General features: G+C 41.7%; 1 protein-coding gene across 4 annotated transcripts in view; it reads right to left on the reverse strand.

Annotated features, from left to right (window-relative positions):
- Positions 1-8,223: 8,223 nt before the first annotated feature.
- LOC308605918 (uncharacterized protein) overlaps positions 8,224-16,197 on the reverse strand; it is a 29,086-nt gene continuing 21,112 nt past the window's right edge. For all 4 annotated transcript variants that reach the window (XM_081216274.1, XM_081216273.1, XM_081216275.1 and 1 more), the window contains one exon: positions 8,224-16,088. In XM_081216274.1, coding sequence (XP_081072400.1) covers positions 14,128-16,088 — 1,961 coding nt within the window. In that variant the 3' untranslated portion in view covers positions 8,224-14,127. The remainder of the gene's footprint in view (positions 16,089-16,197) is intronic.

Consider the following 16,197-nt stretch of genomic DNA (forward strand, 5'->3'; position numbering starts at 1 on the left):
TAGCAGATGCTCAAATTCAAAAATAATGGATATGGCTGATTTTAAATAGCAAAGATGAAAGTTGATTTTACAATCTTATTTTCTTGCCAAGCAGCTGGGCAGCCATAAAGCACGCTCACCTAATTGGTGCCAATTAATTACCATGTGGGTTCAGTTTAGTGCTGAATCCAATACTGGTTCAGAAGCCTATACCATTCAGGGACTCATCAGACACACCTTCAGAAACGCTACAAACAAACTACTTTCCAAAATGCGGGTGGCAACTCCTTTAATGTCTCACTGTCGAGGGAAATATGTATTTAATAAAATACTGCCTATGAGATCAAAGCCCCTAGCACCCATCCCTCTCACTAATTACAATAGTAAATTTGGATACATTACAAAAGAAAACAAACACTACTTGAGGACTCTGGAAGGTAAACAAGAGCAGAGAGGTGATGGGAATGAGGCAAAAGTTGGAGAAAGCAGCCCAGTCGCATGGTTTCGCACCAAGGGTAGACACCACTTGCACAGTGGCACGTAGCGTGTGCAGCTAAAGCTCTGACAGGAAATTTGGATATTTCTGGCCAGGGAACAATGGAACAAAGTCAGTTAGACCAGAGTATGGGAAGAAAACCCTAGAGGAGAGGAAGCTTGAAAAGAGGCACCGGCATTTCTGTGCAGAAGCCCATAAAATTCCCACCCTAACATGTGAACCACACGTGCTTTGCACAAACCCAAATCAGCATAGCAACAATTTTGAGCACTCAGCTGACATTTGAACCACTTGCAAAATCTCAGCCTAACCTCAGCCTAATCCCTGAACCTAACAGGTTCAAAGGAGACAGGCCAAAATCAGCATGACCAAGGTTTTGAGAAAACAAGTGAGACTCGGGCCACTGCAACAAAAGGTTAAACACAACTGGCAGTCTGAACAAAATAAACTCGATCTCCTACAGAAACAAACCATCAACATTCTTCAGAGGATTATAAAACCCAGAGTCTACACAACTCACAACATCCATGAAATAATAAAACAACACTTAACACACCAAAACTGAGGAAAATAGGAGTCATTCTCAAGGGAAAAGGCAACAGAGAGACATTGATTCTGGGATGATTCAGATGATAAAATTATCAGATAAAGGTTTTAAAAGCAGCTATTATAAAACTATGCTCTATGTGGCAAAGAAACATACTTGAAATAAATCAAAAAGGTAGAAATTTTAAAGAAATACAAAATTTTATAAGAAGGACAAAATGGAAAATTTACAAATAAAAAAATAAATTATTTAAACAAAAAACTCCCTGGAAACTCCATGAAGACATGCCAATTTGTCTTCAAACTGTATTTTAACCAGCACTAGTAACAGTTTCTGCTCAGAATAGGCCCATGAAAATACTTAATGAATAAAATCTTAAGTCTGGTAAAATGAAATATTATTTAAAATATTTTAAATAGAGCATATAATTCACATAGGCTGAAAAATTTATATGAAAGCACATATAAATTTTTAATGGAGAAACCTCAGTCCTTTATAACAAGGATGAACCACATTATCATCTTTACCTTTTGAAATACTAAATATCCCATACTAAAGACAAAATACAAAGTAATCTATTAAACGTCCTAGATATATAAAAAAATTAAAATTTTCCCATGTGTCTTGAACCCGCTTGAAAGGAGACTGGAAGTTGCAACTCTGTTCTAACCACAAGGCTTAACGAACTAAAAAATCAACAACTTTAAGAAAAGTAAGGTCACAGAGCCAACAACAATTTTCAGTTGAACCGATAACTGGAGAGACAGAGAGGCAGACAAAAAGAATCACAACTTACCTGAGTGGAAACTCATGAGCTGAAACTCCACCAGAACCCGGTCCCAGAGTAAAACAAGAAAAAAAAAAAAAAAACCTGAACTGTAATTATCAAATTGCTGGAGGCTCAGAGCAGACAAGCTCAAGAAGTAAAAACTCCAAGGGACCCAGTCATAGGTGGGCCCCTCCATGCAACTGTGAGTTTCTCCTGCAGGAGCTCAACCAAGTTCTCAGAGTAAACACTGGAGAAAAAGACTCTGGAGCTTCCAGCAGGGACAGAGAAAAAGGAACTATTTTGAAATACACCTGAGCATGCTGTTCTTTTTAAAAAGGCCCGCCCACAGGTAAGACTATTTAACCATAGCCTTACCTGCTGAGGTTTTGAACCTAAATGACTTGCTGGGAGGGAAACATCCAACTGCAGACCATACTAGTCATCCTGTCCCACAAAAGGAAGGAAGAATGAGAATTATACATGCAGTTCACAGTGCAGAGTTACAGGCTCACTAAAAGACTGAGACCCACTCATAGAACTCTGAACGCTTCCCATCCCCCGACACCCCACCATCACATTACTAAAGGCCTATTTACAGCAACTGCTTTTACCCAGGGCATCATGTCTATCACGAGAAAAATTACAAGGCACATCAAAGGCAGCAATTACAGTTGTAAGAGGCAGAGGAAACATCAGAATCAGACACGCTAGGGATTATCAGAGTATTTCTGCTAACGCCCGTCCCATTTAAAACACTGGGACCATCTTTCATGTTCCTGAGCAAAGGAAACTTCTTTCAAGGTCTGATCACACTGATACCAAGCATTTAATTCTTCTTTTCCAGAAAAATCACAGTAAAATACTTTAAAAATACAGAATTGCAAAAACATAGCTGTGGAAAACATAGCAAGGGGTCAACTTAGAAATAAGCTCTGAGCAAACTTCTTCATCATGAACAGAGGGGCTCTGTTGGAAGATTCCAAGTCAATCCAGCCCATCCTTCATCAACTGCAGTGACAATCAAGAGGGACCTGAGGGAAACATCTTCATGTCACCTCACAGCTCACGATTTTCACAGATCACATAAAAGGGAAGGCAATGTATTATTATTAAGCTAACTGGTTAAACTAAGTTTTAACTGTTAATAGAGAAGATCACTGACGTCTTATCACAAGTCCTTATCAAAAGAGTCAAATTATTTACTAGTTACCAAAGAACATTTCCAATATATAACTTAATGAGGAGAAAGCAGGCAGGCCTCGAATAAACCTGAAACATTTTAAAAAGAAATATTTTGTGAAATTTTTAAAAATTATTTATTTATTTATTTTTGCCTGCGTTGGGTCTTTGTTGCTGTGCGTGGGCTTTCTCTAGTTGCGGCAAGCGGGGGCTTCTCATTGTGGTGGCTTCTCTTGCTGCGGAGCACAGGCTCTAGGCATGCCGGCTTCAGTAGTTGTGGCTCGCGGGCTCTAGAGCGCGGGCTCTAGAGCGCAGGCTCAGTAGTTGTAGCGCACGGGGCTTAGTTGCTCCGCGGCATGTGGGATCTTCCCAGACCGGGGATCGAACCCATGTCCCCTGCATTGGCAGGCGGATTCTTAACAACTGCGACACCAGGGAAGCCAGTGAATTATTTTTTTTTTTTTTTTTTTTGCGGTAGGCGGGCCTCTCACTGTTGTGGCCTCTCCCCTTGCAGAGCACAGGCTCCGGATGCGCAGGCTCAGCAGCCATGGCTCACGGGCCTAGCCGCTCTGCGGCATGTGGGATCTTCCCAGACCGGGGCACGAACCCGTGTCCCCTGCATCGGCAGGCGGACTCTCAACCACTGCGCCACCAGGGAAGCCCAAGTGAATTATTTTTAAATCTAAAAATTCTGGTGTCAAAGTTTAAAAAAATTGAGAATATATCATATTTAGAAAAGTAGTACACGAGTTGATTATAGAAGGCCACCAAAGCTTATTCCAGAAGTTAAGAATTACTTACAGGAAAGTTCAAATTGTACATACTAAAATTTATGCCAAGCTATGTAAAGAAATGATAAAGAAAATGTAAATCCATCACACAAAACCCCAACACTTCCAACTGATCCTTTACAAAGGTACCATGTAGTGACAGATTCAACCATTTCTTGCCCCACGTGTCCTCTCCCTACTCCACGTCAGGAAAAGGGAAGCGGGTGACTCACAACTGAGTGAATCAAGTCACTGCCCCCTGGCTGAACATGGCGGGCAAATGTTATCTTCGCATACAAGTAACCACAAAACGCACAAGCCTTGCAGACAGCAGCTTTGCAATTCCCATCCTCATCTGCATAATTTAAACCAAAAAAAAAATTTTTTTTTTGGGCCGCACCGTGCCGCATGCAGGATCTTAGTTCCCCAACCAGAGATCGAACCTGTGCTCCCTGCAGTGGAAGCACGGGAGTCTTAACCACTGGACCACCAGGGAAACCCCAATTTAAACAAATTTTAAATGTATTAGATTCTAAAGACACCAATCAGTATTATCACAACTTATTCATCCATATCCAAACAACTCACCACCCATCCGAATCCAGTTTCCCCTCTCTACCTGCACTGCTAGGTATTTCCATTTCATTCTGTTCCTCTGTCTCCCCGTTTCTTTCTGTCTCTCTTCCTGCTCCCCTCCGCTCTCCTGCTGTTTCCTCCCTCACACCCGGCCTGCCCCACTCCGCAACCGTCTCCCCTCTTGTTGCTCTTTCTGCCCAACCAGACTGCCCTCAATGTCCATTATTTCTGCTTCTTTCTTCCCCCACCCCTCCTCCCTCTCTGCCCTCTCGGTTACACCTTTTCTGAGACACGACGGAAGGGGAGAGGGCGCAACCTTTAGAAGAATGACACAGCTGTTGAGAATACGACAAAAACTGGTTATAACCCATCAGGCCCGACTTCCAGTAGACTCTGAGCCTCGTTATACGCTCACTGTAATACATTAGCTAAATGACACACCCACAGGCGCCAGGACAGTTCCGAGGCCAACCATAAAAGGCCAAAAAATGGGCAGTTGCCCAATTCCTGGAAATCTCCGCCTCTCCCCGAAACAGTGGGAATAATCCTCCCACTCATTAGACTATGAAATTTCTCAGCCCCTAAAAACTAACCACGCCATATTTTGGGGCCGCTCTCACCTTCTGAGACGGACTGCATTCGGTCTATGGAATGTGCATATCCCAGGGCCTCTCGCCTTCTGAGGGCCTACATTCTGTCTATGGAGAGTGTACCTCTCTCAATAATCTACTTCTTACCTATCACTTTGCCTCTCGCTGAATTCCTTCTATGCTGAGATGTAAAGAACCTGAGCTTCATTAAGTCCTGAGACCAGGTGTGCGATATTAATTAAAAGACAGTGGGGGGCTTCCCTGGTGGCGCAGTGGTTGAGAGTCCGCCTGCCGATACAGGGGACACGGGTTCGTGCCCCAGTCCGGGAAGATCCCACATGCCGTGGAGCGGCTGGGCCCGTGAGCCATGGCCGCTGAGCCTGCGCGTCCGGAGCCTGTGCTCCGCAACGGGAGAGGCCGCAACAGTGAGAGGCCCGCGTACCGCAAAAAAAAAAAAGTGGGTTCAACTCCCAATCTGAGGTGTGTGGTTTCACTTCTCTCCCTGTTACACTCCCTTCCTCCCAACTCTCTAGCACCCCGTGGGGATGCTTCTTCCCTGCTCTCTCTCTCTCTCTTCCTCTTCTCTTCTAGTCAATAGTCCTCTTTCTCTCCCAGCACCAAGCTGCTCTGAAGGCCAAGGTTCCAACTCTTTTATTCTCTCCCCCAATTCCGTGTGTGAAGGGCCTCATCACTGTTGCTCCCCCACTACCGCTAATCCAGAGCCCCTCTCTCTATGTTGCTCTCCAATCCCTGGAGATCCGGCTTTTTAATTGACTTCTCTATTTTATTCACCTGCTACAATCACGGCTTAACCACTTTCATTTTCCGTCTCTTTACAAGTCCTCGGCCACCCTCTATGTTCCCATCGGTTCTCCCCCATTCTTTTCTCCTCAGTTTTTCTATTTCTCTCAGTCGCTCTGTCTCAGCTTCTCCTGATTCCCCTCGCCCCCATATTTACGGTGATGGCGACTGAAAAAGATGCCCGCGGACAGGAAGGGACCATTTTCCAATGGAGGTGGTGTCACACGGCTGGCCCAGGTCACCTCCGGGGTGACTATAAAGGGGAGGTCTGGGGAGCAGAAGGACCGGCCTGAGGAGACGCGAGGACAGAGGGGCGGGGAGGGAGGGAGGGGGTCTCCGGAGAGGGGCGGGCTCTGCAAAACCCCAGGACCGGGGAGAGGACGCGGCCTGTCCGGGAGCGGGGCGGCCGGCGCTGCCCTCCAAGGGCCGAGAGGGCGAGGCTGCGGGGCGCGAATCCACCTCGCGGAAGAGGACTTTATAGGGGAAGGCGGAGGTAGTAAAGGGTTTAAAGCAGGAAAATGTCACGAATAGAGATGTCTACCTGGACCGAAGGTAGAAAAGCCAAGGGCACCGGGACCCACCCGCCTCAGAACGATTTCAAACCCAAAGGAAAACATACCCGACCTGTAACAGCGACGTCTGGATTTACTGGGTCGGAGGGCCGGCTGCTGGGAGTTAAGGTCCGTAGTGACTCCCAAGACCCTGAGGGTGGAGTCAGCGGGACCGCGCAGCACAGATTTACACTACAAACGAGAAACACGCTGGGCAGTGCAACCTCCAACCCGCACTGTCCGCTTCCCGGTCCATAAAAAGCTGCGCGCGCAGTCTCCGGCGGGGCTTCCGGGGGCGGGGCCTGGGCGCCATCGGCGAAGGGCGGGGCGAGGAGGGAGCCGAGTCCAGTGTAGGCAACGCCGGGCTGCGGGGCAGGTGATGGGGAGGGAGGGGTAGTTCCCCCTGCCTCGAAACTGCTCATTTTAAGTGTCTGTCTGGAGAGGGGACTGCGAGGCGCAGGTTTAAGCTAGAAAAACAATGTTAACTCACGGCTCCCAGTGTGACCTTCGCTCCGCACTATTTGCTTCCCGGTCTGAAAGAAACTGCGCGTGCACATACGGGCTACGGGCGGGACCTGAGCGGAGCACCACCACCAAGGGGCGGGGCGTGAGGGGCCCAGGCCTGCGCAGCGACTGCGAGAGGGACGGGCGCGTGCCGGCTAGAAGCGTGGTCTGCGCGTCTCTTTCCCAGCCAAGCGCTTTTCGAAGTTTAGACATGCTTGAGGGTCTTTGTGTCGTGTGAGGTAGCATTGCTTCCAGCTTAGTTTAAGTTATTGTCTTTAATAGTTTTACAGTAAAAGCTTACAGTTTGGTGGGCCACTTGGTTTGGAAATTAAGGTATTTTCTTTTTAACAAGCTGAAAAGTCAGAACCTATTTCTGCCAGAGGGTTGAACGCCCGTCCTGAACTGAGAGAACTGGGATCTCAGTGAAGGATTGATGTGGGGTGGTGTTTGGAGCCAGGAACATTTCCTGCAGTTAGAATTAATTTAAGCAGTTTAAATAAACAGCAACTGGAGTTATCTCTGTAGGGATTACAAGCTAGAGTATGAAATACAAAACTCTCCCTGGGTAGAATGGGCTCTTTAATACTAAAACGCTGTGAACAGCATTTTGTTTCTAGTCTCCATTCACCCAGGAGGCCAAATTCAACTGTGTTCAGTTCCAGAGACTCTGATGGGGACAAGACCTCGATGTGAGGAGTGGAGGGCTAAGCAGTGACAATTTAGGTCCCTAATCTTTGCTTTAAAAAAGAGCAAAAGTTTTTTATGAACTGTATAAATTTGTCGACAAAAAAAAAGTCAATAGTCAATCTAAGGAAGAAATGGAATATTTTATTTAAGCCAATCTGAGGATCATAACCCAGGAGACAGTCTCTCAGAGAGCTCTGAGGACTGTTCGGAAGAGGTAAGGGTGAAAGCCAGTATGTATATATGTGATTTTGGGGAAGAGATACAGTGCAATACAAGCACGCGTATTGGAAGGTTACTGCTGTTGGTGAAGAACAGCTGTCTTAGTTAATGGTTTTAGTGCTTTTTTAACTATGGAAAGATGCAAGAAACTGGGTTCATAAAATTGTCTCCTAAAAAGATCTAGCTGTGGGCCAGTTCTGCCAGTTTTCCCAGAGCAGAGAGTGCCTCATCCTGATCTTCGCCCTGAATTCCTGTCAGGGTGGCTGTAGTTCAGTGACTGCAGTGGCTAACGTCTTGTTTCTTGTAGAACTGGATGGTGAGCAACATTCTCTATTTTAAAACCCCTTCCCTTTCGGTCTTAAGTTCAACCAAGTTTTGGGAGGCATTTCGTGACCAATTTGTCCCACAGTGCTAAGAATGCTCACTCCCAGGTCAGGTCAGACTTTGTGGATGGGCTACTCGATGTGCTGTAACTGGACTAAGCCCTGTTAACAGTAGACAAAAGCCTCTGGACCGCCTATCTTACTAGTCTGTTATGGCCCAGGTTCCCTCTTGTTGCTTCTTCCCATATCTAGAGTTACACTACTACAATCATTGATCTTATAGGACTATATTTGGTCAACTGTTTCAAGTCACAGTCACTATTATTTTTATTGGAGGCTCGGTCACACATTTGGTAATGCAAGAAACAATAATCTTGTAAAATAGGCAGAATACAAGTAGTATAGTTATTATCATTAATAAGGTCCTAAGTAAGTATTTAAGTTACGAACTTCCACTAGGTGCGACCCATTATCTCCCAAGGTTGTCAGACCCAGTCTGTTCTGCACCAATTGTTCTCTCTTTTTTTAAAACATTTAAAAAAATTGAAGTATAGTTAATTTACAATGTTGTTAGTTTCAGGTGTACAGCAAAGTGATTCAGTTATACACACACATATAACATATTATAATATTTATATATTATATATATCCTAAAGTATATATATATATATAATATACTTTTTCAGATTCTTTTTCATTATAGGTTATTACAAGATACTGAATATACTTCCCTGTGCTATGCAGTAGGTCCTTGTTGTTTATCTATATTACATATAGTAGTGTGTATATATTAATCCCACACTCCTAATTTATTCCCCCCCACCCCCCCTTTCCCCTGTGGTAACCATAAGTTTTTCTATGTCTGTGAGTTTGTTTTGTAAATAAGTTCATTTATATCAACTTTTTTAGATTCCACATGTAAGTGATAGCATATGATATTTGTCTTTCTGTGTCTTACTTCACTTAACATGATAATCTCTAGGTCTATCCATGTTGCTGCAAATGGCACTATTTCATTCTTTTTTATGGCCGAGTAATATACCATTGTGTATACATACCACAGTTTCTTAATCTATTCATCTGTCGATGGACAGTCAGGTTGCTTCCATGTCTTGGCTATTGTAAATAGTGCTGCTATGAACATTAGGGTGCATGTATCTTTTTGAATTAGAGTTTTCTTCAGCTACGTGCCCAGGAGCAGAATTGCAGGATCATATGGTAACTCTATTTTGAGTTTTTTAAGTAACTTCCATACTGTTCTCTCCATAGTGGCTGCTGCAACTTACATTCCCACTAACACTGTAGGAGGGTTCCATTTTCTCCACACCCTCTCCCTCATTTATTATATGTAGACTTTTTGATGATGGCCATTCTGACAAGTGTGAGGTGATACCTCTTTGTAGTTTTGATTTGCATTTCTCTAATGATTAGCGATATTGAGCATCTTTTCCTGTGCCGATTGGACATTTGTATGTCTTCTTTGAAGAAATGTCTCTTTTGATCTTCTGCCTATTTTTTGAACCAGTTGTTATCTTTAAGGGAAACAGTAGATTGACATTGTACATAAAGTTCACTAAAGATGTCTGCATGTGTAACACAGGTGGTGAGTCACCATGACCCCTTACAGGATTGAGAAAGGAATGTTATCTTTTAAGGAGTTACGTAGCTAGCACCAGAAGAATAAAAGTTGATCTTTAATGTTGAGCAGGTGTTTTTCTTGTCTTGCCTTTAAAATATGATTTAATTCATCAAATTGCAATTTTTATATAATTTTTATTCTACTCCACACTTGAGATAAACTTGTTCACTTCATCATATACATATCAATAATATGTAAATATAATGTAATTTCAAATTTATTATACATTCATTCTGAAAGTACCTGGAAAGTTTATTTTTTATTTTAAAATTGGAAGATTTATTTCCTTTCAGCTTCATCTCAACCTAAACAAACTAAAATAATTCTTCAGGGACTTCCCTGGTGGCGCAGTGGTTAAGAACCTGCTTGCCAATGCAGGGGACACAGGTTTGAGCCCTGGTCCGGGAAGATCCCACATGCCACGGAGCAACTAAGCCCGTGCACCACAACTACTGAGTCTGCGCTCTAGAGCCTGTGAACCACAACTACTGAGCCCGTGTGCCACAACTACTGAAGCCCGAGCGCCTAGAGCCTGTGCTCCGCAACAAGAGAAGCCACTGCAATGAGAAGCCCGCGAACCGCAACAAAGAGTAGACCCCGCTCTGCACTAGAGAAAGCCCACGCGCAACAACGAAGACCCAACGCAGCCCACAATGAATTAAAAAATAAAATAAATTAAAAAAATTATAATTCTTCAAGTTTTAATACAGATATTCTGATTCTATTATCAGGGTAAGAAATTAAAAAATCCATTTTGAGATGTTATTCATTCATGCCATCCTCCCTGACAGTGAGAGACATACAAAAGGCTTGTACTTGGGAAATAGTTTAATGTCATCTCTAAATGTATTTTCATATTGGACTATAACTTAATGGAAATATAACTGTTATATCGTAACTCAGTGATGTTCAGAATTGGGAAATCTACAATAAATATTTCCCATGAAGCAGCAGAGATGTCAACAGGATTTCCCTGGAAATGGCAAACATACTCAATTGAGGATGAACTTAAAATGTTATTTTAAAGTTATGTTTGTTCTGAAAGACATGAAATAATTCTTACCTTATACTTCTCAATTATATTTTTAACTTTTATTCATTTTAATTTCCACATATAGTTGCATGGTAATTACACCAACATAATGACTTTCTTCACTCTTAACTGCTCCACATCAAGAGCTATGCGTTCCCCTAATTTCTCAGCCACTGTGCAACTAGGCAAGACCTTGAGAACAGTTTCGCCAAATAGAGTGTGAGTGGAAGTAATGCATTACTCATCTGAATGACCAAATCTATATGTCATAAATCACAATATCACAATCAGAACTTCCTCTTATACAAATATACCTGAGAGAAGGGAAAACACATACCCACAAAGACTCCTTGTAAAAGATGTCCATAGAAGCATTTTTCTTAACAGCCAAAATGTGTAAAGAACCCCTCCAATGAGTGACAACTGGATAATCAAACTGGATATTACTTACTCAGCAATAAAAAGTTATGAGGCACTAATAAATGTTACAATATGGATGACCCTTGTAGACAGTAAACTAACTGAAAGAAGAGAGAAATAAGGCCACGTTATATGACTTAATTTATATGATATGCCCCAAAGAGCCACATTCATGCAGACAGAAGGTAACTTAATGTTTCCTTGTGGCTGGAGATGGAATATGGAATAACTGCTAAAGTGTGCAGGTTTTTGTTTTTTACAGGGGAGTGATGAATGATGAAAATACTGTGGTTGGACATTGTAAATATACAAGTCCTACCATACCGTGCACTTAAAAAGTGTGAATTTTATCGTACGCAAATTATACCTCAACAAAACAAAATCTAGTATCTCCATATCAAGCTCAGGAAAGAGATCTGCTCTATTATACTAACCATGGCCTACAAGGTGTTGGGGATATGAGTTCCAGTTTCCATTGTACTAATGGAAGGAAAAGACGATGACAGGAATAAGGGCAAGATGGGGAGGAACTGAAGAGATACATTGTAAGATAAGATTAACATATCGAGTTTCCAGAAATTCCAGTGACGCACCTGCACATTAGCAACAAGCCTCCTGCTTCCACATTCTGAGACTTCAGTCCATTATCTCGTATCATTTCAATTCTCTCAACCTAAATTAAAAAAACGTGAGAGGCCTCTTTCTTTGTGTTTATATAACACATGCTTTGTACCTGTCATTGCTCCATGTACATTTTCATACCACACAAAACTGAAAATAACTTTATGCATCCTCCAGATTTTTCACTGAATCCATAAAAAGGAAATACAAATTAAGTACACAAATTGGGCTAAACAGTATTTTAAAAAGACGATAAATGTGACTAACAAAATGGAATGTTTCTACAGTTTAGAAACTATGCAACATATTGCTTATTACTGTAACTTCAAATAGATTTTTATAGCCTTTCAAAAATGGCTATTATGAAAAATTATTGAATCATTATGTACTGTCTCATACACACTTCCACATATTTTCATGAAACAAGTATGAAAATATCTTAGGCAATTTATGTAAATAGGATTTCACAACCATTTTCAATCATCATATTGTGCAATGGGACCTACGTGTGCATCGGGAGAAGGAATGGAGCAAGTATGTTATCACAGGATGAAAACTGTGGTCTCTTCCCAACCAAGAATTCAGGAGTTTCAAGTGTAAACATTCAGTTTTATACGAAAGAGTCTGTTTCCATTGTCGATGTCTGACTACCACCACCTTTAAGCCTCACTAAAACCTCTTCTGATTCTGCCCAACTGGGCAGGGCAGGCTGATGATAAAGCCTGAATGCTCCCTCCCTTGGCAGCAGTTGTAGGTTCAGATCACAAGAAAGCACCAGCACTCCAGCCTGGTCCTGTATCCACCCTAACACAAGCCAGTCACCATTCTCTGCTCTCTGTAGCCATTTTTGGAACAACTTGAGAAGTCTACCCTGCTCTCCCCAGAAAGGCTCGTTAAGTAACAAACATTCACATGCAAACACTCTGTGTATGGAACCATTAGTCCGGACATCCAAAACCTGAGTGGGGCTGTCCTCTTCCAGCAGAGTCAGCACAAGTTCAAGCTAACAAAACATGTGTTACAGGGTGAATATATGAGCTATCCAAAAAATTCTCATTGTGTATGTTCATTCTTAAAAGGAAACTCATGAACACCGATCCTTTCAAATTATTTCCGAGTGCTCCAATTACAAAAAATAGGCTGTTATATTTATCTTTACTTCTGAAATTTCTTCTATTTTCTTACATTTTTCGTATCCTTACTATATTTCTATTTTCACTTCATGTAAAGGTGCAATCCATGGGTCTAATTTTGGCCTCCACACACAAAAAGGCAGGCAAAACTATAATCATATCGTGTATATCCATGAATGGGGAGGCAGGTATTAGGGTGTGAGAATTTGAAATTTCACTGTATTTTTATTATAGCCACAGAAATAATCTAGGATACACCATGGAGTGAATAGCTAAATGCAAATTGTGAATATACATTTTCAAAACTGTAAGTTGTTTGAGTCTAACATGGAAAGAGACTGTTATAGATGCCATTCAACCCAAACAGCCAAATAATGTATTATTAGTGTTCATCTATTCTGTCACTCCCCAGGCTCTCAAATTTATATCATATTGTATCTTAAAATTGTGTCCTAGTTTTTTTAGGTTACACGGATATGAATAAACCCCACCTAAAGAAGTAGGTCCTTTTTTATTTTTTTGGCCATGCAGCGCAGCTGGTGGGATCTTAGTTCCCTGACCAGGGACTGAACCTGGGTCCTTGGCAGTGAGAGTGCGGAGTCCTAACCTCTGGACCGCCAGGGAATTCCCAAGAAGTAGGTCCTTTCATCTTACTGATCCCTTCCCTGAAACCATCATGGTGACAAATGAAAAGCATGTAATGAAACTATGACATCAACAGGTTTCTAACTTCAGGTTGCAGATCATCAACAATAATGTAGCTTTTTCAAGAAACCTCAAATAACTGAATTAAAAAATTTCACAAACTGAAGATAATTAAACTTTCCCACAGACGTCCTTTCTCCACTGGCAGATTTAGTTCCCCGAGTATAAATTTTCTTATGTGTAAGTCGATTGACAGCACTGGTTGAACACTTTATCACTTTTGTTACATTTGTAATGTTCTTTCCGGTATGAATTCTTTGTGGTGTATCCTGAGGTCACTGCTTAAAGGCCTTGACACACTTGTACAGTTTCTATCTTATGTGAATTCATTCATGACCACAAAGGTACACATTTCTGACAAAGCTGATCACTGTCATTACATTTGGAAGGTTTCTCTCTAGTAAGAATTCTGTTATGCTCCACAAGCCTCGTTGCAAGCTTTGCCACATACTTAAGTTTTATATGATTTCTCTCCTTGATGGAGTCTCTGATGTTAAGGCTTGACCACCTGCATAAGTTTTATCTCAATCCTTATATTTGTAATATATTCTTTCTACTATGAATTCTCCAATGATCCCCAAAGCTTCAGCTTTTAATAAAAGCACCGCCACATGTATCAGCTTTATAATGTTTCTTTTCCGTATGTATTTTCTGATGCCTAGCAAGGTTTGTAAATTGGGTAAAAGCTCTGCCACACTCCTGACATTTGTAAGGTTTCTCACCAGTATGAATTATCTTATGTCGATTAAGATGTGAACTATCTGTAAAGGCTTTGCCACACTCATTACATTTATGAGATTTCTCTCCAATATGAGTTTTCTTGTGACGCCAAAGTTGTGAATTCTGGATAAAAGCCTTATCGCATTTATTACATTTATAAGGTCTTTCTCCTCTATGAATCCTCTGATGTGCCGCAAGGCTTGAGTGATGGATAAAAGCCTTGCCACATAAATTGCATTTGAGTTCTCCAGTGTGAGTTCTCTCATGACCCCAAAGCTGTGAATGCTGCATCAAAGCCTTGACACACACACTACATTTATTTGGTTTCTTTCCAGTATGCCTTCTCTGATGCCTACTAAGACTTGAAATTTGGGTAAAAGCTCTGCCACACTCATCACATTTGTACGGTTTCTCTCCAGTATGGATTGTCTTATGTTGAGTAAGATTTGAATGTTTTGTAAAGGCTTTGCCACATTCAACACATATATAAGGTTTCTCTCCAGTATGGACTCTCATGTGTTGGGTAAGGATTGACCGCACGGGAAAGGCTTTGCCGCACTCATCACATTTGTAAGGTTTCTCACCAGTATGAATTTTCTCATGAATCCAAAGGAGTGAACGTTGAATAAATGACTTCCCACAGTCATTACACTTGTAAGGTTTCTCCCCAGTGTGCAGCCTCTGATGACTTGCAAGGACTGAATTTCGACTAAAGACCTTGCCACACACATCACATTTGTATGGTTTCTCTCCTGTGTGGATTATCCGATGGTTCCTTAGGGCTGAGTGCACACTGAAGGCTTTGCCACACTCATTACATCTGTAAGGTTTCTCTCCAGTATGGATTATCTTATGTTGTGTAAGATTTGAATGCTTCCTAAAGGCCTTTCCACACTCAACACACAGGTAAGGCTTCTCTCCAGTATGGATCCTCTTATGCTGAGTAAGGCTTGAATGCTTCCTAAAGGCTTTGCCACACTCATTACATGTGTAAGATTTCTCTCCAAAATGCACCGTCTGATGACTTCCAAGGATTGATTTTCGACTGAAGACCTTGCCACACACATCACATTCATATGCCTTCTCTCTTGTATGGATGACCTGATGTCGACTGAGGTTTGAGCGCTGATTAAAGGCTTTGCCACACTCTTTACATTTGTAAGGTTTCTCTCCAGTATGAATTCTCTGATGACATGCAAGGTATGAATTTCGACTAAACACCTTACCACATACATCACAATTATATGGTTTCTCTCCTGTATGGATTAACTGATGTCTACTGAGGTTTGAGCCATAAGGAAAGGTTTTGCCACACTCATTACATTTGTAAGGTTTTTCCTTGTATGCTTTCTGGTCTTGTGTCAGTACTGAAGGATGCATAAAGTCATTCTTATATGTATTAGAAATGTTGGTTTGGACAATAGGAGAAATTGACTGACGTGGTAAAAATGAGGTACTACTGTTGATACTCTTGTCAGCCTGATTAAATTCATCAAATTTCTCTTCACTTTTAAATATATGCAGTTCATCCAGAAAGCTTAATGTAAGCTTATTTTCAATAAGTTTGTTCCCAGTATCCCTTCCACCATGTTGATTTTTTCTGTCAGTAAGATCTGCACTATGGGTTATAGGCATTCCTTTGTAATTTCTTTCATCATCTCTCCACTGACACTCAAACACATGCATGTTTTCCTGGATCTTCATGAAGTAAAAATCTCTGATTTCATGGCTTTCGTGTCTTCCCAACATCACTGTTTGGAATACTTCTCCTGTGTCACTGTTCGCTTTTGGTGTTAATTTCTTGATCATATGTATATGAGAGACAGCTACAAGATATAAAGAAACATAGGTATCCTATTAATTACAGATCGTAAATAAATGTTTCATGTTGAAAACGTGATATGACGCCAAAGGTAATACTTATCCTGAACAGAG

The sequence above is a fragment of the Mesoplodon bidens genome (genome assembly GCF_964165515.1).
Source record: "Mesoplodon bidens genome assembly, chromosome: 18".
NCBI classification, from domain to species: Eukaryota; Metazoa; Chordata; class Mammalia; order Artiodactyla; family Ziphiidae; genus Mesoplodon; species Mesoplodon bidens.